Consider the following 16,918-nt stretch of genomic DNA (forward strand, 5'->3'; position numbering starts at 1 on the left):
ACACACATCGAAGGAACCTTACTTCAGTGTTCCAATTTCATCCTCAATCTCGGTGAAATTCAAAGCACTTACCCAGTAAATTGCTATACACAAGATTTCTGAAATTACTAGAGAACCGAGTACAATTTTAGGAGGCAATATCATTATCTCTTCAGTAACCAAACTTGATTTGCAAAATTCCAATGAACTCTAACCTGCTCTTAATGCAAGAAAGCAAGATCAGGGAGTCTGCTGCTGTAACTTCAATTTTTTTTAAAGTTAGTTTAAAAAGACTAACTGAAATAGGTAGTGATATCAATTTTTATTGGAGTTTAAAATAAAAGCATAAACACACAATAAATCAAGTTTCAGGCAAAACAGTATTATAAAAGTTTCAACTGTAACCCTTACACAGCATTTACTGTACAACAGCATGGTATTAAGCATCAAGAAAAATGGGTCTACCACAAAGCTAGCTTAAAAGTATTAAGGTGGTGGGTGGGTGGGGGAGAGCAGAAGAGAAAAAGGGACAGGCACAGACAGGAGAAAACAGTGGGAAAGGAAATGGCCTTGGATAAAACATTTTACTTCCAAATCAAGTTTAAAGGAGTAATGTACTGTACAAGTGATGAAATTCTACATACACAGAACAGACAAGGGATTGGTCTACCAGTGCTATAGCTGCAGTACTCTACCTCATTAGCAAGGATTTTTTATGGGTAGGTAAATTTTGTAACTAAAGTATAATTACTCCCAAGCTTGAATTATGCAGCATACAGTAAAGTGTATGAACAAAAAAGTTGTTTTACTATTACACAAATCTGTAATAGTTAAGCAAAGTTAGTCATAAGCTTCCATTATACTAAACTGGCTGTGCATTTAGCCATCTGGTAGCTGTATTTATACTACTGGCACTGCATTTTTGGAAAGGTTCTGATCAAATCCTTACTAAGTTATTGCACAAATGATTCAAAAAGCTTCATTAGAACAATTTTAATCCAAGAGTAGATGCTAATTCAGATACCTAAATGTTAAATGCGGAAAGGCATTCCTACAAGCTGACATTTCAGACTGCATTGTAGGAAGACATCTTACCACGTTGATTAAGTTGTTCAGTCAGGTGAGGCAAGGATGAAGAAAAAATTCAAAAGCTATACTTCTGTAGTCTCAAAACTTAACCATGTGCATACTACTTAAAAAGTAATCCAGTTACTCCTAGCACATTAGTCACTATACAATGCAAATTAACTGCAGAGCTCAACTTTTAATATTAGAGTTAACTTTTAAACATTAAATACTGTTAATATGCATCATGTCATTGTAACACTGTCTAAATAATGGCAATTGGAGAGTCAAAGTTGCTTTCCTTAAAGTGAAAGGAATCTGAAAAAATATTAAATCCCTGCCTTCTAATTTTATAGGATTGTACCTGACTGGTTTGGACTTCGAAACAAAACTACCAGCTTCACAAAAAGGAGTCACATGTATAGAAATTCAATCTTGGGTCATCTTTTGTTGTAAAGCTGCTAGTTAGAGGGAAGACATCGTCTGAATCAAGTTTAATTTTAAGCATCAGAGTTCTAGGCAATATTGGCTCCTGGACTGCCACTAATTTTAAAAGCACAAGAAACTATTTAGTGTTAATTAATTCATTAGATACAACTGAAGTGGGGGCAGACAGAAAATTGTACTTCATTGCAACACAGTATTTAAACATGGCTACAACTTACAGGGAAGAAATGCAAAGTTTCTACATAAAAGACTATGAATAGGTCTCATTAAGTATAGGTAGCTAGATCTAGTTACTGGAAGTTACTTGAAAGTTTTACAGTTGGTTCAAATTTAAATCCAGTCTGCAGACACTTGAAAATCTGCACACAACTATGACCACAACTGAACCTTCATGTACAGTGAAATGACAAGTCTTTGAAACCACTCAGGTAAGTAGCTGCAAATAATTAAAACATGATCAAAATTAAATCAAAAGACCAATAACTGGAAGTATTGATTTATCCTGTACAAAATTAAAAAACTGTGCAACTTATTGCATTTAAGCAACATTCTACAAGGTAGGTAGAATAGATTGGCTTGGCAATTCTAAACAGCTAGCTAATCACATCCAACTACCAATAAAATATTTTAAAGTTGTGACTCCAAGTGACCAGAAGTTGTCTTTTAAAAAAAAAGGGGAAAGAAGGTTCTGAAGTTGACACTGTATTCATGCAGTAGCTCCAATCATCCTTCTCCACAGCAATGGGAAATCCAGATCTTTTGTTCCCAAAGGCCTGAAGCAACAAGGCTGTGCCACTGAAGAAACATGGTTGTGCAGGAAAATATGCAATGGGAAGGGGGAGGCCAAGTGTTGTATTAGGCTCAGTGTAGTTAGATTTGGATAAACTGATTTTAAAAACCTGCAGATGCATTGAAATGTGCAACAAATGCATTTTGATTTCATGCTGAACAGCTAATGAAAGTGCATTATGTTGGTTCAATTATCCATTATATAATTAGATACTGCAACTCAAGCATTTTCAGGATTCAGAAATTAGTCACTTTAAAATTGTTTTATCACTAACCTGGAGTTTAGTACTAAGCAGAGAAAAACTTAAAATATTGGAAAGATATAAACTTGTAAACTGAATAGGATATTAAATGAACTAAATGGCTTTGAGGGGCTGGTTGTACAAAAAAGGGAAATGAAAAAGTTCATGAAGATAGCCATACACAGAAAAATTTACAAACAGCAGCAGTTCTATGTAGTGACAATGAGAAAAGCAGCAACTTAAAACTGCCCAACATGGCTCATGAGTAAAGACAATCAGAACAAATGTTTAACACCTTTTAGCTGACAATACAATCAAAATGAACTACAAAGTTGTAGCACTTCTTGCATTTGTTTTATGCCCATTCTCTTTAGATTCATAGCACTACCTTCTACAAAAAGAGGGTTTCTGTTCAGTGGTTTACTGCGTTTATAATTAGTGTTAAATTTTACTATGAGCCAGTTCTGCATCTTACCATTGTGACCCAGACTGAACAATCCAAGAAGCCAGTCTGATAAAAATGCCTGGCAGCAAATGTTATGCAATGCCTCCAATATTCAGAGCTCATTGTATAGCATTTAATGCCCCAATACTGGCCCCTGACAAGAGCACATGAAATGTCGATTTCAACACATTGAGATTGTTACATTGATTCCCAGGTTTCCATTTTCTGCAAAAAGCTGTGCAATGCTAGTGTCAAATACGAGACAGTCACTATTCATAATTGCTGTGGCAATACCCTCATGAATTGATCGAGGAGTTGCTTCCCAAGTCAGTCGCCGTCTGTGGCCATTGAGTTCAAGTCTATAGGCAAAGTTCTCAGCTTGTTTGCGTGTTCCAATTAATTGTACTATGGCAAAAAATTGTTGGTGGCCATCATACTTTTCTTGTTTTTCTAAGACCAACATGAAATGAAAGCCAAAACATGACTGCATCATAACCCAATCAACTGCACCTGGAAGGTTAATGTCTGTGGCCAGGAAAACTATGTCCTCACCCTGCAAGGTTGTAATGGACTTGTGTTGATGCATCAGGTGTGGCATTACAGCATCTAGAGAACCCTGCCATTTACAAGAGGCACCGGGACAAGGACATGAGTATGGCCTGAACTCACAGAGTTCCTCATGGTCTGCTTTCTCTGTATGTGGCAGTGTTATCTCACAACCTGAAGAGGCATATTTACAAGGGAACAGTACAGAGTTGGCCACTTTTTCCATAGCCAAGTTGCGAATGGAACCCAAAGGGCCCCGGCAAGTAGGACAGCATGTAAGTTTAGGACGGCAGTTGCTGCAGACAAGATGGCCACTCTGGCACTGAAGAATTGGTGGCAGCACATAGTCAAAGCAGACTGGGCACTCAAAAAGACTCGCTAAATCACTGTTGGAGGCTGTAGTTCCTGCCAATGCTGGGACTCTCTGGGCAGGAGTGCATTTTGATGTACCTGTGGGGAGTGTTGTGGCAGTCTGACGACTCATTTCTGAAAAGAGGACAAAGAAAAAAAGTTAGAATGGCAGCATTTACTAATCCAAAAAAATAGCCTTTTTTGTTTACATCTCCATACCATCCTTCACCCAGAGATATACCAACATTACTGAGCTGACTCATTCCCCTCATGCATCCATCTTTTTCCCTGCAAAGGACTATGCTCTATCCACTGCCTTGAGCACATGGCAAAGCCAGTCTATTAAAGCACATTGCCAAGTGCCTACACAGACTGAAAAAAAAAACAAGATGTGAGGATGGGAGAGGATGGGAGCATGTGATGCAATCATGCCATCAGAAAAGGCCCTTATTGCAAAAACAGAACATTGCAGAAACTGGAAATACTTTGTCAAGCAACACCTGCAGAAATGTTTTGAGTCAACATGATCAGTCACCAATCCAAACGTTAACGGTTTTTCTCTACAAAGGCTGTCTCACCTGAGTATTTACAGCATTTTCTGCCCCTATTTTTGCTAACAGTTCAATTGGAAATTAATGTTACAATGCAGATAAGATGCAGCATAATCAGAAACTAAAAAGCAGTCTAATTTAGCTTTCTAAACTTTTGCCTTTTATAGTCCTTAGCACAAAAGTGCATGATGCTAGCAGGCACAAATTCCTTTTGCTTATGGAAGTAGTGGGCCTAACTATAGTTATAGGGGCAGTGCAACCAAAATTCAGACTTCATGGAATCCCTACAGTGCAGGAGGCCATTTGGCCTGAGTCTGCACCAACCACAATTCCACACAAGCCCTATCCCAATAACCCCATGCATTTACCTTAGCTAGTCCTTCTGACACTAAGGGGCAATTTAGCATGGCCATCCAGCTAACCCACACATCTCTGGACTGTGGGAGGAAACCCACAGACATGGAGAGAACATGTAAACACCATACAGTGACCCAAGCAAGGAATCAAACCTGGATCAGTGCTGAGGCAGTAGTGCTAACCACTGTTGCTCTACTTGCATCAGGGATGGCAGGATTATCCTATGGGCAAATTGGACCTATATTCCAGTCAGTATGACTAACTATAGCAAAAGTAAATATAACATTATGAACAGTTGGAAATAGTGAATGTCATGAAATGGTTTTGTCTCACTAAAATGTGCTGTGTTACTGAAAAGATTGGGAACCACTGCTTTAGAAATCCATCTCATTTCAGGAATTCATCCTCCACCCAGTCTATGTAAATTTAAGTCACCCATTATTATATTTCAAGTTACATGCAGCTCAACTTTGTGTTACCACTAGTTTGGTGGCCTTACAAACAATTCCTAAAGTTTATTCCCCATTCTATTTGGAGCTGTACTCAAACAAGTACATTTTGATCCTCCAAAAGATCCTCTTACTAGCAGCACTGCCTCACCTTTGCCTATATTTTCTTATGCCAAATCTCCGGTTTCCAGTCAGTCACCCTATGACTATGTACGAGGGTCAGAAATTTACTCACGACCCAAGGGTTACTCCAGTTTTAAGAGGTAGCTTTTGTTCACCATTTGCCACTCCCGTGGCTCACCCATCCTAGTTGAAACCAAGCCTGGATACCATCATATAGACAGTTCAAGGTCCAAAGCCAATGCCCAAAGTCTGTCAACAGAATAAGCACAGAGTAGCCTACAGTTCCTTCTTGACAGAGTGGTCCCAGCAACTGAAATGGGTCAGGCGAAGGATAAGACCAATACCAGAACCATTCACCTGTCAGCTGTATCCACAAGCCACTGTGCATACTGGAAGGGTAACTTACACTCAAAGGTTAGCAGCTGGAGCCTTTGACTATCATGGAGACACTACAGCAAGCTAACAATCTGGCCAGGGCAAATAAGATGACCCACTCACATCAATGCCTGCCACCTTCAACAACATCCAGCCCATACTGCTGAAAGCCAGACCACCCAGCAAGATCTGGAAAAGAGGGGGGGGGGGGGGGGAGAAAAGAGAAATGGAACCATAATTGGAGGAGCAGTAACAAGAGAATCTGACTTTGGAGGAGCAACTCAGATTCTGTCTCCCATGTCTCCTCAAATAATACAAGGGGCAATCTTTCTTGAATTTTGGGACATTTGTTTATTGCATCGAGGGGAATTGCTTGATAGAGCAGACGCAGCACGGTTTCATTAAGGGGAAGTCGTGTCTGACAAATTTACTGGAGTTCTATGAGGATGTGTCTAGGGCGGTGGATAGAGGAGAGCCGGTGGATGTGGTCTTTCTTGATTTTCAGAAGGCGTTTGACAAGGTGCCTCAAGAAGTTATTGCAGAAGGTCAGGGGACATGGAGTTGGGGGTAGGGTGTTAGCGTGGATACAGGACTGGTTGTCAAATAGGAGGCAGAGAGTGGGGGTCAATGGGTGCTATTCGGATTGGCGGTTGACTAGTGGAGTGCCCCAGGGGTCGGTGCTGGGGCCTCAGCTATTTACCATTTATATAGATGATCTGGAGGAGGGAACCGAGTGTATGGTGTCGAAATTTGCTGATGACACCAAGATTGGTGGAACGGCAAATTGCGCAGAGGGTGTGGAGAGTCTACAGAGGGATCTAGATAGGCTGGGCGAATAGGCCAGGAAATGGCAAATGGAATTTAATGTTGGCAAGTGCGAGGTGGTCCACTTTGGTAGGAAGAATTATTACTTACGTGGCGAAAAACTGCAGCAGGCGACGGTGCAGAGGGACCTCGGGGTCCTTGTGCATGAGTTGCAAAAACCCAGCTTGCAGGTGCAGCAGGTGGTCAGGAAGGCGAATGGGATGCTGGCCTTCATAGCGAGGGGGATTGAATATAAAAGTAGGGAGGTCTTGTTGCGGCTGTATAGGGCATTGGTGAGGCCACAGCTGGAGTACTGTGTGCAGTTTTGGGCACCGTACTTACACAAGGATATTTTGGCCTTGGAGGGAGTGCAGAGGAGGTTTACTAGGCTGATGCCGGAGTTGAGGGCGTTGCGCTATGAGGAGAGGCTGAATAAACTAGGCTTGTACTCGTTAGAGTTTAGAAGAATGAGGGAAGATCTCATTGAGACGTACAAGATGACAAATGGGATGGATAGGATAGAGGTGGAGAGACTCTTCCTGCTCAGAAAGGACAGTAGGACTAGGACGCACAGCCTCAAGATAAAGGGGGGGCAGTTTAGAACGGAGTTGAGGAAGAACTTCTTCACTCAAAAGGGTGGTGAATCTCTGGAATTCTCTGCCCGTTGAAGTGGTGGAGGCTACCTCGCTAAATATTTTTAAGACGCAGGTTGATGGGTTTTTGATAAGACAGGGGATTAAGGGTTATGGGGAGAGGGTGGGAATGTGGAACTGAGCCACGACAGATCAGCCATGATCTTATTGAATGGCAGGGCAGGCTCGAAGGGCTAGATGGCCTACTCCTGCTCCTATTTATGTTCTTATGTATCGAATGCTGTACATGGGTAATTTAGCGCTTAATATAAAAAAGGATAGCAAGAGTTTTTAAATATATAAAAAGGAAGAGGCTGGCTAGGGTGAACGTTGGTCCTTTAGAGGATGAGAAAGGGGACCTAGTGGTAGGGGATGGGGATATGGCTAAGGTATTGAATAACTTTTTTGTTTGTCTTCACAGAGGAGGACGTGAATAATTTGCCGGGCGTTAGCGATGGAAAGATGGTAGGACTGGAGGGTCTTAATGACATTACTGTTACTAGAGAGGTGGTGCTCAACAGACTGGAGGGGCTGATTGTGGACAAGTCCCCAGGACCGGATGGAATGCATCCGAGGGTTCTGAAAGAAATGGCGGAGGTGATAGTGGATGCCTTAGTGGTTATTTTACAGACGTCGCTGGATTCCGGGGAAGTGCCGGAAGATTGGAAAACGGCTAATGTTACGCCGTTGTTTAAGAAGGGTACCAGGCAAAAGGCGGGGAATTATAGGCCGGTTAGTTTAACGTCTGTGGTAGGTAAAATGTTAGAATCCGTCATTAAGGAGGAAATCGCGAGGCATCTTGAAGGGAATTGCTTGATAGAGCAGACGCAGCACGGTTTCATTAAAGGGAAGTCGTGTCTGACAAATTTACTGGAGTTCTATGAGGATGTGTCTAGGGCGGTGGATAGAGGAGAGCCGGTGGATGTGGTCTTTCTGGATTTTCAGAAGGCGTTTGACAAAGTACCTCACAAGAGGTTACTGCAGAAGGTCGGGGGACATGGAGTTGGGGGTAGGGTGTTAGCGTGGATAGAGGATTGGTTGTCAAATAGGAGACAGAGAGTGGGGGTCAACGGGTGCTATTCAGATTGGCGGATGGTGACTAGTGGAGTGCCCCAGGGGTCAGTGCTGGGGCCTCAGCTATTTACCATTTATATAGATGATCTGGAGGAGGGAACCGAGTGTAGGGTGTCGAAATTTGCTGATGACACCAAGATTGGGGGAACGGCAAATTGTGCGGAGGGTGTGGAGAGTCTACAGAAGGATCTAGATAGGCTGGGCGAATGGGCCAGGAAATGGCACACGGAATTTAATGTTGGCAAGTGTGAGGTGGTCCACTTTGGTAGGAATAATGGTAGGAAGGACTATTACTCACGTGGCGAAAAACCACAGCAGGCGATGGTGCAGAGGGACCTCGGGGTCCTTGTGCATGAGTCTCAAAAACCCAGCTTGCAGGTGCAGCAGGTGGTCAGGAAAGCAAATGGGATGCTGGCCTTCATAGCGAGGGGGATTGAATATAAAAGTAGGGAGGTCTTGCTGCATCTGTATAGGGCATTGGTGAGGCCGCAGCTGGAGTACTGTGTGCAGTTTTGGGCACCTCACCTGCGCAAAGATATTTTGGCCTTGGAGGGAGTGCAGAGGAGGTTTACTAGGCTGATACCGGAGTTGAGGGGGTTGAGCTATGAGGAGAGGCTGAATGAACTAGGCTTGTACTTGTTAGAGTTTAGAAGAATGAGGGGAGATCTCATTGAGACGTATAAGATGAAGAACGGGATGGATAGGATAGAGGTGGAGAGACTCTTCCCGCTCAAAAAAGACAGTAGGACTAGGGGGCACAGCCTCAAGATAAGGGGGGGGGTTTAGAACGGAGTTGAGGAGGAACTTCTTCACTCAAAAGGGTGGTGAATCTCTGGAATTCTCTGCCCGTTGAAGTGGTGGAGGCTGCCTCGCTAAATATTTTTAAGACGCAGGTTGATGGGTTTTTGATAAGAGGGGGGATTAAGGGTTATGTGGAGAGGGCGGGAAAGTGGAACTGAGCCACGACAGATCAGCCATGATCTTACTGAATGGCAGGGCAGGCTCGAAGGCCTACTCCTGCTCCTATTTCTTATGTTCTTATTATGTTCTTATGTACATTAATATCTCCCTTGTGCAGAATTAAATACCACTCAATGGGATGGATACAACCACAACAACACCCACCCTGCCAAACTGTCATTAGAACATGAACAGTTTTGCACGTTCTTCAAAGGTTTTGCATAAAAGTAAGCTCAGCACCTCAGACTTGTTCCCATGTCCAAATGCGAATACAGGATAAAGTTGCACATAAACAAAGCTTCTGAAGGTAAGCAGGTTACCAATTTCACAATACAAGACATCCTGCTACACTACATGAAATAAATACTGCTTCAGTTAGAACCCTACTCACTTGTCCTTGAGGACCTTGATATTAACTCCCTCCATTCATACAAACTGAAATTTGGATTTTGAAGGTTGCTTCATTGGGAATACCTTTGCCAAATCTTGGTCACATGGCTGAATACTCTCCAACAGGGAAGTGCCAGAAATTGGACAACCATAATTTTCAAACAATGCCACCATTCAGGTGGTGGAAAAAAAGTTTGGATTAATGTTCCACACCAATTAATCCAATTGTTAATATTCCATAAGTGAGTAGAAAAATAACCAAAGTAATTCTTCATATGTGAACAATTGGTATTAAAATCAGCCACTCATTTGAAAGCTGAACAGAAATACTTCCACAAGTGGAATTTAAACTCATGTCTGATGAAACATCAACCTGAATGTTAACCATTTTTGTCTCCACTGCCTGAACTGCAGAGCATTTCCACCTTTGCACCTGCAGCATTTTGTTTTAGAATCTAGATGCCCCGTTTGGTTGTCATAACATTCTTGCCTCAAAAATAAATTTAACAATATTCAACTGCACAATTCTAGGGGGTTGATTGGCTGAACAATGAAAGAGAAAAAACCATCTGAGACCAAGAGGTCCTTGGTTTCAATAACTGAAAAGATGGCACATCCTCAATTAGATTTTATTTCAGGTTGCAGCTAAAGAGGTGGCTTTGACAAATTTCTTAATTAGCCTGGATCGGATCAATGTGGATTACTTTCTTATAGTTCACTGTAGGATACACATTTGTTACCCAATATACCTGCAACAAGAACTGCCAAAATCTACTTCTGAAATCATAAATAATGATGCCCAGACAATTCAGATGTTGACATACAAGTCACCTCCTTCATGTCTTGATAAATCCCTCCACTTGTATGCAGTGTACAAAAGTACATGGGATGGGGGGGGGGGGGGGGGGTCATCTTTGTCATCTGCCATACAAATCTGTTCTATTTGGGCATGCTTTAACCTTCACAACAGCCTATATTGCCCTTGCGTTCAGTTAAACAATCCCCAGGATGAAAAAAATTGAGGCTGACTATTCATGGTTGAATGCAGGGTGAGGGGGGTGCCCTGTACACTATATATATGTAAAAACATAGGCTTTTATATACTGTGACCTACAGTAAATAAACATTCCAACTGAAAGCATTTAGTCATGGAACTCCAATTAAATTCTCATTTTGTGGGGCTGGAAAAGAGAGCAACTGCCTGAATTAACTTCTGCTGTGAAGAACCTACTGATTACCAAATGTAATCAACACTCAAGGGCCCTCCCTTCACCCACTTATGCAAGAAGACTACCCATTTCCAACACCCCCTTTCCCCTGACATTCATAAATATATTACCTCAAATCTTTCCCATTCTTGCCACACTGATGTAGCGCTATCAAGCAGGCATCCTCCATGCTTGGCATACCTTGCTCTTTTTTAAAAATCTCCTGTGGCACTACAAGCATTCTGCTCAAGTATCTTACCCCTTGTCCACAAGGGAAATTGCCTTCAGTCACTTCTTGCTCACCCCGAATTTCACACCTATTCATTGGCCTCCAGCAAAGCGGGAGGTTCCTGCCATATGGTACATCTGGAGAGCCAAAAATGCATTGAAGAAATAAAACTTATTCTCTGCTGGGGACATTGAGATAGACCAATTAAAAAAGGACATCATGTTCCCCCACCAACAACACAAATGGTAACAAAACATAAATACAGGATTATATTCCAAGGCTCTGGACTCTATACAATTGCACGACAATACTGACAGCACTAAACTTTTGCTGGTATGGGTACCAAAGGACAGATCAGCCAGACTACTTGAACAGTAGCATGCACAGTTCAATTACCTACTCAAGGCATCCAGCTCACTGCCACCACTGCTTCCTTGTTAAGTTGCTAAAATGTTAAACACTTCTTACATTGGACAAATCACTCCTGCTGTCAAAAAATGCTATTCCTCATCATGGATTTCATCTCTTCCCTTGGTTGCCATTTGTAGTTGGATCAGACTGCTCTCAGAGTCGAGCTTTTAAAAGACTCAGCTTTCAGCTCAGCTCAGCCCAAGCCAAGATTTAAGTCCATTACGATTGAAATACAAGCAATTCTCAAAACTTTGGTTTGAGTCAGATCCAAATTTTCCCATACCAAAATAAGTACAATTTGGGTCAGACATCATTTGTGGAGCACCCAGCACTGTAAATGCTCTCAACTCTTGCCCCATCAAGTTGCTGAGGTGACTGTTGGTGTCTGCATGTCTTAGCACATGTTCCTCAGTTAGTGTGGAAGATATAATGAAGCCATTCAATCACCATCAGTTGTCTGTTTAACCTTGAATTTCTGCAAGTCTGAACACAAATATATTAGAAACTGAGATAATTGCACCAAAAAGACACTTGTTTCCAGAATAAAACCAAACAAGATGGTTTGGCTTATTCTGTCATTCAAATGGGCAGTACAGAATGTCAGTGCACATGCATAACATCGTAAAGTCAAAACAGACCTCAAAATGGGGTGTCAGTTTTAACTCAAATGCCACAAAAGTCAAGGACTCTAACACCACTTTCCTGGTTGACTTCCATCAACCCAAACTCATTTGAAGTCACCTTGACCTATATGCAATTCCTGCTCAATCACTACCCCTGCCTAAGTCACTAATTTATATGGGTTTTCAGTACATTTCTGCATAGCCAATCCACCAAATCTGCACTTCTTTGGAGTGTGGGAGGAAACCTGAGCACCCACAGGAAACCCATACAAACAAAGAATATGCAAACTTTCATGACCAATACCCTGGTTCCTGGCACTGTGATGCAGCAGTGCTAACCATTGTTTCAGTTAGGGATGACATTCTCAGACAGAACACATGAAATTGCAACTTGCAAGATAAGCAAACATCTTCTCAGCTGTAATCATACCCTTTCCTACCTAGTTTAGACGAACAATTATTGTTTCTTTCAAGTCATCCTAGCTGGTCTCATGACTGCATCTTTGGTTCAAAGATCAAAACATGCTGCTTGATCACTCCTTGCAGCTTCATTCCTAAGACTTGAATTTTGTACTTTAACAATTGCTAAAGTCTAAGCAAGCTTGATATCTTCATAAAACAACGATCATCTTGTCAGCATTATATTACTGATGTAGGAACATTGCAGGCACACAACTTAGCTGCCACATTTCCTATATTACAACATTTCAAAAAGGAATGTTTCATTGGCTGCAAGGCACATTAGGATGTTCCAGTGGTGTGGCAGGTGCTAGCTATGTAGTGCTAGACTCTGAAGAATTCTCATTTGACATTTCCTAGTCTTAGATTGATGGGCATAGATATCAGTAGAAATATTTGAGAGAACCTTATTTTTAAAACCAAGTCCACTTCAACTTGATCTTCGTGATCCTTCTAAACTAGGGCTATATTGGAAGAAAGCATTTATTTTCACAAATACCAAACTGAAGTATAGGTGGAAAACAATTTAAGTGACAAGACAGTGAACTTAAGATAGCAAAAAGACTGGAGGAGGAAAAGGACACTGATTAGATAAGGGCAAAATAGACATTAGAAAAAAGGTAACAAACCAGTCTCCCACCCACTGACTGTCAACACTTCGCACTGTCTTGGAAAAGCAGCCAGCATAATCAAGGACCCCACGCACCACAGACAGATTCTTTTCCACCTTCTTCTGTCAGGAAAGATACAAAGTCTGAGGACACGTACCAACTGACTCAACAACAGCTTCTTCCCTGCTGCCAGACTTTAAGGACCTACCTCTTATGATCTTTCTCTACACCCTAGCTATGACTAACACTAGATTCTGCACTCCTTCCTTTCCTTCTCTATGTGCAGTATGCAAATACTTACTGTATGCTAATACATGTGACAATCAAAATAAAGATGCATCCAAGATCTAGATCAGTTTATACAGTTGCAACATGACACAGGGGATGGGGATACAATAAAAGCAAGACAGTCTAATGGCTTGTTACTGACAGGTGATATCTATCTCAACTCCATCTTTTGGAGAATCACAGGTAGAGCAGTACTATATCTAGCATCTGCTGTCCAAGGGGAAATGGAAGCTATAGTCGAGGTTTAGATTGTAAACATTATAGGCCAGTGGGCTAACATACCGTGAAGGATGGGGTGCTATTCTACAGGCTTATAATGAGCTTCAATGGAATAGCATAGGGGCCCAATAGGAGCAGGAGGCCATCTGGCTCCTCAGACCTTCACTACCATTCAATCACACCTAATCTTTGCAGCCTAACTCACTTTCCTGTCTGCTACCATTTAGATCAAAAAAAAATCAAATTCAGCAATGGATAGATTCAATTACCAAACTTTCACTGCTTTCTTGGGTAGAAAATTCCCAATTTCTAGACTAACCCACAAGGAGAATCAAAATTTCAATATTTAGCCTGTCAATCCCCCTCAATCTTTTGAGATTACCTCACACTTCTGAACTGCAATGAATATGGACCCAGGAACCAACCTAGTGAATCTTCTGACCTGTCTCCAATGAAAGTCTATTCCCTACTTACAATGAAGACCAAAAGATGTGGTTTCACCACTATAGTGGATGTAATACCGACCTGTAGAGCTATATAAAAGTTGGGAGTGGAGAATTATAGTATCTCAGACATTTGCAACAAGAATGGTGTCTAGCAAAACAATCATTGAACTTGCTTCTGGTCTCCCAATGCAGGGGAAACTACATCGTGAGCAACAAATAGTATTCTAGGTTGAAAGCTCTGAAGGATGCAAGTGAGATGAAAATGCAGGGTACTTCACCTGCATGGAAAGGAACAGCAATCTTCCTGGGCCAGATTTCATGCATGACTAGGGGGCTGCAGATAGAAGTCCCTTGAACTTACTGAAATAATAGGGGAAAGAGGTACTTGTGTGACTATGTACTACCAAATGCAGAGGCTCATAGGGGACATGAGGGTCCAATTTATTAAGGGAGAAGGCAATTCTCAGCCAAGAAATAAGGCACAATACAGGAATGAAATGGAGAACCTGGTGAGCTGGTGTGACAATAACTTCTCCCTCTCAACAAAATGAAGATGATCATTGACTTCAATAAGTGATGCCTGTCTACATCAATGGGGGTGAAATAGAAATGGTCAAGAGCTTCAAGTTTTTAGATGTGCAAATCACTAACAATCTGATACCCACCCACCCCCCAGCCATGCCAACACTATAGTTAAGAAAGCCCATCTACACCTCTACTTTCTCAAAAGGCTAAGGAAATCTGGCATGTCAGATGCACCATTGAAAGCATCCATTCTGGTTGTATCACAGCTTGGTATGGCTCCAGCTCTGCCCAACGTAGCAAGAAACTATAAAAGGGAGTCTAGTCAATACACAAACCAGCCTCCCATCCACTGAGTCTGTCTACACTTCCCAGTGCCTTGGAAAAACAGCCAGCATAATCAAGGACTCAATGCACCCTGGTCATACTCATCTTTTTCTTGACAGAAGGCGGAAAAGTCTGAGATCCCATACCAACCAACTCAACAGCAGCTTCTTCCTTGTTATCAGATTTTTGAATGGACCTACTTGCACTAAATTGATCTTTCTCTACACCCTAGAGATGACTAAAATTACATTCTGCACTCTCTCCTTCTCAAAGAGTATGCCTTGTCTGTATAGCATGCAACAGTACTTTTACTGTGTATTAATTAATACACGTGACAATAAATCAAATCAAAGGCAGTCAAGCAACGTATGCAAACTACCGTATTCAGCCTTCCAACTGCCAAGAATTTAGCTTTCACGTGTTAAAGTTCTCCTTCACCTTTCTTCTCTCCCCATTAAAGTCACCCTTCATGTAGGTTTTGCATGGCAACACAATCTTACCCGTTTTGTATAACTACTTCAAATGGAGGATAGTGACTAAGCAATCAGATAACCATTCTACCCACGCAGGTTGTGTTTAAAAATTAAGTGGGGCGAAGAGGATGAAGACAGTTGGAAAATCCAATTTTACAGGTGCCGGCCTTGTTTGCACCTGCTACATGTGAAAGACGGGGATATGTACGTAGTGTTGGGGACTGCCTGTACGTATTAAGACACCACACTTTCTCACCAGTTGAACCAGCTTCAGCGGCTGCTGCGCCAGACAGAGGAGACCTCGTGATCCTTGGGCGAGTTATATTAAATTATCAGCGACTGTCAACACGGAACAAAGACGCGGTGGCTGGGCTTTTTATTTTCCGCCTACAAACATCTCCATTGTGTCAAACATACACACGAGGTTAAACTCTTTTTTTTCGGATCCACACACAAAAAAGCTGATCCGCCAGCGTGCAATTTTTTGTTTCTCTTTCCGTTGTGTCACAACAACAAAAAAAGCACTGCAGAGACGGGAGGAAAGAGACAGAGAGAGAACACGGTGGAAGGAACTAGACTGGGAGCCAAGAGACTTGTGGCGGCTGTTCAGCATACTTTAAAAAAAAACCACGTTAGACAGGAGGTCTGCAGCCGACAAGAGGGGGGGGGGTAAAAAAAAGGCAGCAAGCGGAGAGCGGCAGCTATTGACAACAATAGGGAGCTGGAGTAAAAGAGAGACAGAGGAGGGCCGCGGCCTAGTCAGCCCTCGCTATGCCGGCGGCCTCTCCCACACACTAAACACAAGCCGCTCCCCGCTTCAGCCTCCACCAAAAAGGAGGAAACACAGCCTTGCTAACAAAAAAAAATGTGGGGAGCCACCGGAATCACGCACAATTCGACCTCAAACATCTCTCTCTTCCCCTCCAATAAAAGGATCTTCCTCCCTCTTTGTGCTTTTAAAGGTCCGATTCTTAATCGCCCTTACCGGCTTCAAAATGCACACTCCAGTCGCTGCCGGAGGTATGGCTGCTTGTTTCTCCGCCACCGCCCGCCTAGCTGGCTGGTACAAAGCAGGCACTGAGCCGCCGACTGGCTCCGTTGGGGTGGCCCGGCTCCTTCACCCCCACCCCCCCTCTCGCTCGCGCTCACTCTCTGAAGAACGGCTCTAACCGCCGCCCGCGCTCGAGCCCCCACACGCGTCCACCTGCCCCGCGTCACGCACTTAATTATTCCAGCCGCCAAGCCAATCAGCGGCGCCGACCCGACTCCGCCCTCCTTCCTTCGTTCGCTCGCGCTTTTTCCCGCGCTCGTCGCGCGTTTGGAGGTCTTGACCGTGGGCCATCATGACGGGAACCGTTATCTCTGTACTTTCGCTACAGATCCTGTCAGACCTGCTGAAATTTTCCCAGCATTTTTCTGTTTTTGTTTCAGATTCCAGCACTCGCAGTATTTTGCTTTTATTTAAGTTAGTTGGAGCCCATTTTGGTCGGCAACACAATTTGCACTCGCCACTGAGAGAATCT

At 42.7% G+C, this 16,918-nt stretch overlaps 1 protein-coding gene across 1 annotated transcript; it reads right to left on the reverse strand.

Moving 5' to 3' along the window:
* Positions 1–286: 286 nt before the first annotated feature.
* Positions 287–16,514, reverse strand: siah1 (siah E3 ubiquitin protein ligase 1). Its single transcript, XM_080186958.1, has 2 exons — positions 16,381–16,514; positions 287–3,999 (listed from the first exon to the last, which is right to left on the reverse strand). The coding sequence occupies exon 2, from the start codon at positions 3,995–3,997 to the stop codon at positions 3,149–3,151; it is 849 nt and encodes a 282-aa protein (XP_080043084.1). The 5' UTR covers positions 3,998–3,999; positions 16,381–16,514; the 3' UTR covers positions 287–3,148.
* Positions 16,515–16,918: the final 404 nt, after the last annotated feature.

Source organism: Carcharhinus amblyrhynchos, chromosome 4, assembly GCF_965287045.1.
Source record: "Carcharhinus amblyrhynchos chromosome 4, sCarAmb.v2.hapA, whole genome shotgun sequence".
Lineage (NCBI taxonomy): Eukaryota > Metazoa > Chordata > Chondrichthyes > Carcharhiniformes > Carcharhinidae > Carcharhinus > Carcharhinus amblyrhynchos.